The sequence below is a fragment of the Salvia miltiorrhiza genome, chromosome 3, assembly GCF_028751815.1.
Source record: "Salvia miltiorrhiza cultivar Shanhuang (shh) chromosome 3, IMPLAD_Smil_shh, whole genome shotgun sequence".
NCBI classification, from domain to species: Eukaryota; Viridiplantae; Streptophyta; class Magnoliopsida; order Lamiales; family Lamiaceae; genus Salvia; species Salvia miltiorrhiza.
In genome coordinates, this window is record NC_080389.1 from 45,233,489 (window position 1) to 45,245,065 (window position 11,577).

An 11,577-nucleotide genomic window follows, 5' to 3' on the forward strand; every position below is an offset into this window, starting at 1 on the left:
CAAGAAAACAAACCTGAATTGGCGAGATGGCAATATTCATCGGGAGGGAGACGAGACACTGCCTCAGCATGAGCCTCTTGTACTAAAAGCTAGGACAGATTTGCAGAAATATGGCTACATTCTTCTTTTATGGTTTCACTTCCCTATATGTGAAACAAAAGATGCCTTAAACCAACCAAGAAAATGAGTCAAATATTTGCATCTTAACATTCTAACACAGAACCAATTGTGTAACAGCAACAACATCTAAAACCTCAGTAATTTACACAATATAGGATCAAGGACAAATAGGGTGTATCGCAACGAAGAAGAAACAGAAACTAAAATAAATCGGTATCTATCTGAATAGTGGGATGAATATATCTATCATTCTTGAGATTTATACACTAATGCAACAAAAAGAAAAAAGAAAAATAAAAAAAGAAAACCCAATCACCCACACAATCCATCCCAAAAAAACAAAGCAACCATTTTTAGTATTAATGTTTTTTAGTATTTCAGACAATCTACTGTCCTGATTCTTGAGAATCATCATCCTTGGGCGACAAAGGCTGCTGCTGATGGTGGTGGTGGTGTTGCTGCTGATGGTGGTGGGCAACACGCGCCGCCGGTGCCATCTGCTGATAAAACTGCCCGAATGCTTGAGGATTGAGCACGCCAATATTTCCATCTTGTGATAGGCCAAGCTCCAATCCGGGCAGCTGCTGAGCGCCGCCGCTCAAAATTGAGGTGAAACTCATTGGCCCCATATTCCCACCGGGCAGCTCAAATCCAGGGAAACCCATTTTTTGAAGATAACTAGGATTCTCCGCCGCCATTGACGGGCCAGAGGATGACGAGGAGGACGAGGATGTCTGAAAACCGAAGCCGGCGGGGGGCCATAATCCTGTGCTGACGCCCACATGAGGCCTCCCCAAGTTCCCACCAATCATAGGCCAGGGGCTCCGGCCCCCACCCATCGTAACACCTAAATCTTCAATCTTCTGATGGAGCCCCGACGAAATCGAGGTGGCCTGCTGTGAAATCGCACCACCGGCGGCTGCTAGGGCGGAGGCGGGGATGGTGCCGCTCCCCGTGGCGGCGATGATCGATGGCTCCGCTTGCTGCAGCAGCCACTGGATGGTCTCGCCGTCGGATTTGTGCCCTAATTCTCTGGTTAATTGGAAGATTCTAGCGGCGCAGAGGGCGGGCATCCGAATTCGGCGGCCGCGGCCCTCGACTTTGGTGTGGCGATCCTTGTTGGAGCTCCGCTTCGGAGCCAGAGCGTGCTTCTTGGACTCGTCTTTTTCCGCCACTACAATCTGGAAATCCTTCATCTCTGCACCTTTGATTTCACCTGCGTTGTTGTTGTTGCTGCTGTGGTTCGCCATCTCCTGCGGCTGCTTTGAGTTCTTCGGATCCATCAACAAACGATTTTTTTTTCTCTCACCCTCTTTTGTCTTGTTGCAATTCTGTGAGATTTCAAGGTTCCAGCATCGTCTTCTTGAAGAAAACAATTGATGATGTTTTTTGAGTTGATTGATTGAAGAAGGTGGGAAGACTTGAAGGAGAAAAAGGGGGAAAGAGAAACAGGGGAGGTGTTCTTTTTAGTGCTGTAATGGTGGTTTGATTGATTTTTATTTTTATTTTTATTTTTTTGTTATTTTTTACTTTTTTGCAAAAGGGAAAGGAATGTGAAGGACAAAAGGTAAAATCTTGAAATCCCTAGGCAGAAAATGGCATCTTTGTCTGAAAAAAAATTGGATCCTGGTATTGAGAGAGTGTGTGTGTGTGCCACTTTTGCACTGTTCAGGGTTTTGACTATTGACTTGTTGTTTTGATTCAGACAAGATTTTTCCACTTTGTTTCCACATTCATATATTTTAGCTGCATCAACACAAGATGAACGCCTAGAAATCAATCCAAAAATTTACATAAATTTGCAAGAAAAAAACACTGATAATTACACCAAGAGTGAATCACAAACTCATTGATTACAAGTTTTGTAAGAACTATTCTTCTCACTTGTAGCTTGGTTGTATTATTACAACCAACAAAAATGAGTAATTTTGGTGCAATATTTTGCAAGAGGCTAAAACTCACACACACACACACATGTATATATATATATATATAAATATAAATATTATGGAGAGATTGCATAAGAACACCTGGTAAGAAATGATTGGGATTGTGGGGTTACTTAAGACTCACACTATCATCTGTTGAACAAAAGGCAAAGGGATAATGCTAATAATTTAGACAAAGTTTGAGACCAAAATTATGGCATCTCAAGTAAAGAAAATGGGGCCTTCTAGTTGCCAAAATAGAAGGCCTCTTCTTCCTAACCTAGTACTGCGTGTGTGATTCATCATCAATCTATGTTGGAAGTTGCATCAAAACAGAGTTTTTTTTTTTTTTGAAAAGATCGAAATAGAGTTTTTGTTCACAAGATTTTGAAACACATGTGTTTATCCATTTTAATTACTAGTTTTATTGAACTTTTTTTTTTGTTTTATCCATTTTAATTACTAGTTTTATTGAATTTTTTTTGTTTTAGTTACATAGTCCCATACTTTCGTCTTATTACAAATGTCTAACTTTTTATAATGAAATGTTCCATTACAAATATTTCATTCTTTTTTTGGCAACATATTCTCTCTTTATACTTAATATTTAAACAATTTTCACCAACTCACTTTATCTACTTTCTACACATTTTTTAATCTCCGTGCACAAAAGTAATGAGGTATTTGTAATGAGAGGGAGTACTTAGGGATGACAATGAGCCGAATTTGAATCGGATCCTGCTTAATTCAGATTCTGATATGAATTTTCTTACTTAGGTTCAAATCCGATCCAGATCCATTGAATCCTAAAAAATAAGATCCAAGTCTAGATCCATAGGATCTCAATTTAAACTTGGATTTATATTTTCTTCTCTTCTAAAATAAATTCTAAATTAAATAAATACTCCCTCCGTCCCATGAAGCAAGACCAAGTTTTCTTTTTGGTCTGTCCCACGAAGCAAGACCAGTTTCTAAAAGTAGCAAAAAATTTACTCTTTATTCACCTTTTCACTTTTTCACCTACCACACTTAACACACAAAATATCAATTTCTTAATTCTCGTGCCGAAAAGAACTTGGTCTTGCTTCATGGGACAGAGGGAGTACCAAATAAAACCATAATAATTGTTTCGAGTTTCAACAATGATTCAAAACAAATAATTACACCATAATCAATAAAAAAATGCAAGAATTTAAAATAAGTAAGAACACAATAATTCAAGTACCAAATTACATATTTGTTGGGACACAAAAAGATATATCCAACCTCCTAGGCTTGATGATACCAAAACTATTAGAAAGCACTTCTAGACTGATATTCTCTTTATGGACTTAAGTGCTTTAGTCCTCACTAGTTTAGACTGAAGCGACAAAGACTGAAGACCAACGTCTGAAGACACTTGACTAAAGCCTGAAGACTGAAGTCGAAAGAAGCTGGACTAAAGAACTACAGACACTTGACTGATGAACGATGCGATCTCTGATCAGCCGAATCAATTGAAGGATGCACACTAAAGATGCAGAAACTGGAAAAGCACAATGACACTATCTCAGCTGGAATATTCAACTGATGAACTTTAGCTGAATACTTTCTCTGACTAGCTGGCGATTCACAGACTGATACGTTGGAAAGCTTCAGTCTATCTCTCAAGAAACTGAAGTAGTCAACAACTGTATATGGTGCAATTAATGCTAAGGACAGAAGCATTAAATGCCGAAGCTAGGAGATCGTCCTTCCTGACACAAAGCTTCTCTTGTTGTGTCACATCGGCCTACAACACCATCTCCAAGAAAGAAGACTTTACTTCTTTCAGACTCAAGAAGATCAGAAGATTGAAGACTTTAGCTCAAATTCAAAGTTGTTTCACAACGGCAAATTTCTGAAGGCAATCTCCACCAACGGATCTATTGAAGACTTTGCCTATAAATAGACTCAACGTTCAAGTTCACTCTTCACCGATTCAAGCACACCCCGCTGAACCTCTGCCAAAATCCGCAAGTTTCTACTCATACTTATCCATAGTTTGAATCGAATAAGAGAATACACCAAGCCAAAAATCAGTTATCTGATTACATATATTCTCTTAGAACCTCTAGGCATTCCTTTGTAAATCCTAAGCCTAGATGTCAATTACAGAGAGCCTGTTCTCTGTAATTTAGTTGGTAGTACAAACTCCCTTTTCAACCGAGCGAAAAGAGTGTTTGAGTTATAGAGTTTTAGACGGTTGTCTAAACTCGAAGAGTTCTCAGCCCTCGCAAGCAAGACAAGTGAAGTCTTAGCTAATCTGTGAGATTGAGAAAAGAGACGAGAAGTCCAACCCAATGTGTTGGCACTGAAACGGTAGTTTCAGTTGTAAAGTTTGTTGTGCACTCGTAAGCACAAGCCTAGTGGTTGTCAGTCTAACCAACTGACCGTGGATGTAGGATATTGATCCGAACCACATAAAATTCTCTGTGTTCTTTACCGCTTTCAGTTGTTACTTTTCATTTTATGTGCTCAATCTTTACTTTAACTGAATCTAGTATAAGTGAAAGAGAAATATGAAACCTGACAACCTAACCTTCAAAAAGGCTATTTTGTAAAAGATGTTTTTTTTTTCGTTGCGAGCGTTATTGATTGAACTGACAAATCTTTGATTTGTCTGTGAGATTCATAACACCTATCTGATTTTACTAACACTAGACTGAAGCATAAATTGGATCAATTGTTTATTGATCTGTTTCTTGAACTGAACCTTTATTAAATTCAGTCTAGTGCTCACTCTCAAACTTGAAACTCCTTGACTGAAATTTTGTGTTGTCTTATCTCTAGTATCAGTCAACATTACTTCAGTTTACAAAAGTGAGTATTTCAAAAGAAGCTTTAAAAGTTTTGAAAGTCAAAATTAGCCTTCTGGTGTATTCGCCCCCTCTCCCCATACACCAGTTCCTTAACCCTCATGGACCCAACAATATTTGTAGTAGACTAGCTAATAGGGGTGGTAAAACTGGCTCGATTTTTCGGTTATACCCGTAATCAAACCGAAATTTTGATTAACTGGTAAGCCGATAACCGTAATTTACGATTTTGGTTCGGTTATCGATTATAGCATCATTTGAATTTCATATTTATCGGTTTACCGATAATCGGTCGGTTAAAATTGATTATTTTAAAATATATTTTATTTTATTTTAAAATTAAAACATACCTATATTTAATATTTTAAAGCACGCCTATTATAATATTATTACTAATTTCCCAATTCTTAATTCCTAATTCCTTTTCTTGAGAATTAGATTCAGGGCATCGCTGCTTGCTTGAATCGGTTGATTACTTGTTTCTTGCTTGATAAAAAAATCTCACTACGACATTAGATTCGATTTGCAAGTAAGAACAAAGAATCATTTTCAGCCGTGCGATCATTATGAATTACGGTAGATGCATCACCTTGCTAGATGAATATATCACTTGGGTTTAAATCTTTGAGGAAGCAAAAAAATTTATTTTTTTCAAGTGCATTAATTTTAAAGTGAATGCATTAAATTGTACAACGAATGCATCAATTATAATGGTTCTCAGGTTTCCACAAAAAAATATATTTTTCACTTTTTGGACAACTACCCCACCACTAATAATAATTTATTTAATCTTACTTTTCACTTTTTCACCACTCCCAATACTAATTAAAACACATTTTCACATTTTCACAACCCCCAATACTAATTATAACATATTTTTCTCCACTATCAATACACTTTACAATTTTTCCTTAAAACCCGTGCCGTCCCCAAAGAGGAACTTATTTTGGGGACGGAGGGAGTACTTTATATTAAATGAAGGTAAATACTTATATTTATATAAGTATACATTTGTGCGAACAAATGTATATGTCATGCTTATTAAAAGTAACAATTATTATAAACAAATGTAATAATTTAGGATTCAGGGTTTCGGGTCTGAGGCGCGGACCGGGTCGGGGCGGACTCATCACATTGGAGTGCGACTGTTGCACTAGAGACCAACCCTTCTAACAAAAGGTTCTTCAATTTGAGGTTCTTGCTATCTTCTTAATTCATGGTTTACGTGAATTAATGAGAAAGATTTTAAATAAAAAAGTTATACAAGTCAAAAGTTTTAAAATAAAATATTCTTCTATATCTTCTTTATTATTTTACACAATAGTATAATTTTAGTGCATTTGAAAATGTTAAATATATTTGTAATTATTTGATTTATGGAATTGTATTCTTTTAGAATGAAAAACACAACTTCATTATATAAAAGGATAAATTTTGTACAATCACATTAGTTTTTCAATAGACTTAGTCAATTAAAAATTTAAATAAAATTTTACACATCCATTTTTCATTATATTTCATTATAAAATTATATATAGAATTTGTACAATCTGTTGGAAAAATTCTATATTTTGATGGAATGCCAAAATCCAACGATGGAACCTTGCTGAAGGCCAAAACATAGCTTACGAATATCACAAGTATTCTAAGCTGATGTAGTTTACTAGAGAATTTGAACACTGCTTGACCCAACTGAAGATCCAACCAGAGTCACAGGCTGATGGAAAAATTTTAGTCCGATGGATCAACAATGTTGCTGAGCTGATCGGGGTTCGTGCCTAGGCCACAGAGCACAAGGACTTTGCGGTACTCAATGCTAAGCTTATGAAAGCATTAGTTTAACCTAGCAGACTAACTAAAGGACAACATACTGACTCGTGCTTAGATTCACTCATACCACGTCAGCCCTTTGGTCAAAAGGTTAAAAGCAAAGTCAGCCCCTAAAGCATATACTTTTTCGAACATTAAATGCCTCTGAATATGCATTAAATGTGAATCCCTCTTTTCAGAAGAAAGTACAATGATGACTACTGGATGTTAACATTATGTACGAATTTGCAGATCTTCCAACTCAGCCATTCATTGCTGCAACGAGAAGAATTAGAAGAGAACAACAAATTGAAATCTGAAGAAGGCTCTGTCCAATGCTAGATTCACTATTTGGTCTATATATACATCGGAAGAAACAAATGCATGGTGATAATGGTAAAAAACATAAAGTTGTTGTGTATTGTTAGGTTATATACTTAGAAATCAGCAAACTTTCATGAATAAGAACTAGATTTTCATTGTAAATTCCAAGTGAATAACTTGTGAATACATTTGTAGTTCCTAGACTAGGCATTTTCAATATAAACATCCTAAGCCTAGCAATGAACACACTGATCTTCAGAACTTGTTCTTCATTGCAACAATGTGTTCATATAACATCTCACAAAGTTGTAAAGACGAAGTGAAGAAGTAAGGATAAGTTGACGAGTATGTTTCAAGTGTGAAGTCTAAAAGTTGGCAAAGCAACGAGATTGCAAACGCGAAAATTTCTATGAACGGGATTGCAACCGCATAAATTGCCAACGGGACTGCGACCGTAGAAATTGTTAAGTTTGGGACTGCAACCATTTAAATTGCTAAGCAACGAGATTGCAACCGCGAAAATTGCTAAGTTAAGGTTAAGGGATTACTCTGTGGACTCAGAGTCGTGGATGTAGGAGAATTGCTCCGTATCATGTAAAACTATTTGTGTGCTATACTTATATTTTCTTTTAATGTCTTGATCTACTTGCTTATCTTGCTAATATGACTGATGTCTTGTGGACAAGACTTTGATAAAAGAAAACTAATTGTGTTCTACAATCTGTACTTAGGTCTCAGACTTACCTTACTAGCAAAACTTTCAGCAAGCTGACCTCATGCATCACAAATTGCACCTGCACATACTGTTTAACATAACTACTAGACTGACTCAAATCTTTTGATGTGAAATTCAAAGAAAAGGTTTTCTACTAAGCGAGTTTGGAAGTCCCTCGAATTCCGCTTGATTAATTGAACATGATCTCTTGCTTGTCTAAACTGAATACAGTCAACTTACTTGATGTATCAGTAAGATTGCCTATTAGTCAGGAGATTCTTCCTTCACTTACTGACTCATTATTAGTAAGCTATCTAATACTCTGACAAAATAAGAAACAACGAAAAGCTGCAAACTGGTGTATCCCCCCTCCATACACCAATATATACTCGCTCCGTGACCAACACAATTCATTTTAAAATGATAGTTAAATTTAAATTAGCGAGTATTATTATATAGAGTTTTTGATGAAAAAGACTAATCAGAGAGTATTTATATTATTTATTATGAATGCTTACTCTATAACGTTCTAATTTTATTGACACAAATAATCATTTATTATGACAATTAATATTTAGTTATATAGATATATAATAAATGAGTTTTGATAATTAGAGAGTATTACTATACGAGTTTGGGACGAGAACATATTATAATTGTTTTTAAAACGAATTTGAGATATGTACGAGTATAAAAATTACTAATTTTGTCTTGACAATGATCAATATGCCTACTTGATTTTTTTTAAATCTTTTATTATTTAGTCTATTTAATACTCCCTCCGTTCCAAACGAAATGTCCTATTTCTTTTCGGCACGGAGATTAAGAAATGTGTATAAAGTAGATAAAGTGGATTGGTGGAAATTATTTAAATATTAAGTATAGAGAGAGAGTGTATTGCCAAAAAAGGAATCAGGACATTTGTTTGGGACAGTCCAAAAAGTAAAACAAGACATTTTATTTGGGACGGAGGGAGTATTAATGTTTACTTTGTAATAATCAATTAATTTAATAACATATATTCAAAAATTTAAAAAGGTTAAGGTAATTAGCGAGTATATTACACATGATTGAGATAAGAATGAGTAGTAAAATTATTTTTAGTGGTTTCAGACGGGTGTGTGTGTGTGTGTGTGTGTGTGTGTGTGTGTGTGTGTATATATATAGGGGAGGGCTAAAATAAAAACACTTCTCAAAATATAAAATATAGACAATTTTAAGCCCTTAGATCATCAAGATCTACGGTTGATTCTTAACCCTGTTGGATGAATTCGTGGTCCTGAGTTCGAACCCCAAAGGTAGCAAAAATTTGTTTTTCACAATTCGTAACCCTGTTGGATGAATTCATACGTATTGTACATAAAATTCGTACATTGAAAAACGTTTTTATTTTTATTTTAAGAAGTGTTTTCATGGTAGCCCTCCTATATATATATATATATATATATATATATATATATATATATATATATATATATATATATATATAGGAGAATATGCGCTCATATAGCCATATTGAGCAATTGTTGGAAACTTATTGAAATATCCTAATCCTTGTTTTGATGATACTAAAATCCATAGACCTTAATTGTAATAGACTAGAACTGTTCGAACTCAAGTGTTAGAGTTCTTTTCTAGTTTAGTCTGATGTTTTGAAGACTGAAGACTGAAGACTGAAGGACGAAGGACTGAAGACTGAAGTTACCAACTGAGTATCAGTTGAAGAATCAGTCCGGAACTGATTACTTAATGCGTGCCACGTGGATTCAGCGGACTGATACTAAAGTCAAGTATCAGTTAAACATTCTTCCTCGGACTGAACCTCCAACGTTCAAAGGAAGCCACGTACTCCAAAAGTACAGCCGCATTAAATGCAGAGATCTCAGGATAATCCTTTCTCTGCAGAGGTCATTCCTATTTGGTGGCTATTTTATCAGAGACGTCGCATCTCCTGCTCTTCAATATAGCCGTTCTCACAAAACAAGGAACCTCGAAGATTGAAGCCTTAGCCCAAATTCGGAAAGCTCTCCAACGGAAGAAATCTTGAAGACGTTCTCCGCCAACGGATCTATTGAAGACCTCTCCTATAAATAGCGCTCGAGGATCACTTCAATCTTCACCGATTCAACGACATAAGCTGAAACTCTGCCAAAAATTATTTCTCAGCCAAAGCTTAACCTCTCCAAAGCTTGAATTGAAGAAGAGAATACCAAAGCCAAAAATCAGTTACTGCTGATTACATACATTCTCTTAGACCTTAGGCAAACCCCTGTTTACCCAAAGCCTAGGTCAAAACTAACTCCAAAGAACTTGTTCTTTGAAGTTTAGTTGGCAAGATTTCAAACCTCCCTTCGAGAGATAGAATCGAGTGTTTGAGTTGAAAAGGAGTTCAGGAAGGTACTCTGACTCCGTGAGATCCTAGTGCAGGTTCGTGCTAGGAGTGGAAAATCCAACGCGAGTAAAGTGTTGGTACTGAAGATTGGATCTTCAGTTGATTCGGTTGTGTGCACCCGGCTAAACACACGGATAGGTTTGCAGTGCACCAGTTAAGCACTTGCGGAGTAAAGTTGTTGGTCTGGTCAACCAACCGTGGATGTAGGAAGTATTTTCCGAACCACGTAAAAATCTCTGTGTTATTTACAGCTTTCAGTTTTACATTCTTACTTGTGCTCTTTCAACTGATAAACTGAATACTGATTAAATGCAAAGAGAAACCTAAGTCTAACAACATGCTCAACAAAGGCTATTTCGAAACAAAGTTATTTCCGCTGCGTATGTTATCAGTTTGACTGGTCTATCCTCTGATAGTCAGGAAGACTTGTAACATCTCTGTTTTAGCCAACTCGACTGAAGCCTTAACGTGCACCGGTTAAGTTCCAGTGACTTAACTGATAACTCTTTACTGAAGAGTATTTTAGTATCAGTCGTCAACCCTGTTTGGTCAAAACTCCTTTCAGTTAACAGGTATCTAAGTTTGCGTGTAAAGTTTCGTTTTGATCTCTATCTTGAGATCCCTCTGATTTAGAGAAAAATAGCCTATAGGTGTATCCCCCCCATACACCTATTCGAGACCCTCCGGACCTAACAGCAATGGAACTCAATTTTCGGCTACCCATCTGAAAAACACAAATAATATTCATTTTTTATAATTTCGGTCCAAAATACCCTTAACCCCGCGAATCCTACTCTACCCTACCCAACCCAACCAATACACATGATTCTCCCTCTCTCTCTTCCCTCCCCCTTCCCCCATTCTCTTGGCACAAATGGGTATAATTGTGCCAAGTGCACCTAATGAATGACACAATTGACACGAATTTACCCATTTATACCAACTGTATTATCATTCAATCTCCAGTCACATTTGGCACAAATGGGCATAATTATGCCAAGTATACCTAATGAATGGCACAATTGGCACAAATTTACCCATTTGTACCAACTGTACCATCATAACCTACACACCCCAACCCGGAACCCGAAGCCCAATCCGCGCGCAAATCCGAACCTGGTCCACTCTAATTAAGGGGAAAATAGTTCTAAAACGTAAAAAATGGCCAAAATTTGTGTTTCTTATATGGAAGGCCAAATATTGAGTTTTATTGCTCAATATGACTATCTCAAAAGTTGACTCTATATATTTTTTAGACGGGTTTAGGTGGTTGAACCCTAGCTTCATAATATTGATTAACTAATTTATGTTTTAAGATTGAAGATTTGTGAAGATATCAATTTCTACAAATCCATTTCACCAATTAAGTGTATTTTTATTTATATTATTTATTACTCCCTCTGTCCACCAAAAAAAATATTCATTTCATAATGATACGAATTTCAATAAATC

The 11,577-nt window shown here is 36.2% G+C and overlaps 1 protein-coding gene across 1 annotated transcript; it reads right to left on the reverse strand.

Moving 5' to 3' along the window:
• Positions 1 to 321: 321 nt before the first annotated feature.
• LOC131016002 (transcription factor TCP20) lies at positions 322 to 2,240 on the reverse strand. Its single transcript, XM_057944547.1, has one exon. The coding sequence runs from the start codon at positions 1,401 to 1,403 to the stop codon at positions 507 to 509; it is 897 nt and encodes a 298-aa protein (XP_057800530.1). The 5' UTR covers positions 1,404 to 2,240; the 3' UTR covers positions 322 to 506.
• Positions 2,241 to 11,577: the final 9,337 nt, after the last annotated feature.

Bases quoted from the DNA above. Each gene is read 5' to 3' on its own strand.
- LOC131016002 (XM_057944547.1), bottom strand. From the start codon at position 1,403: ATGGATCCGAAGAACTCAAAGCAGCCGCAGGAGATGGCGAACCACAGC.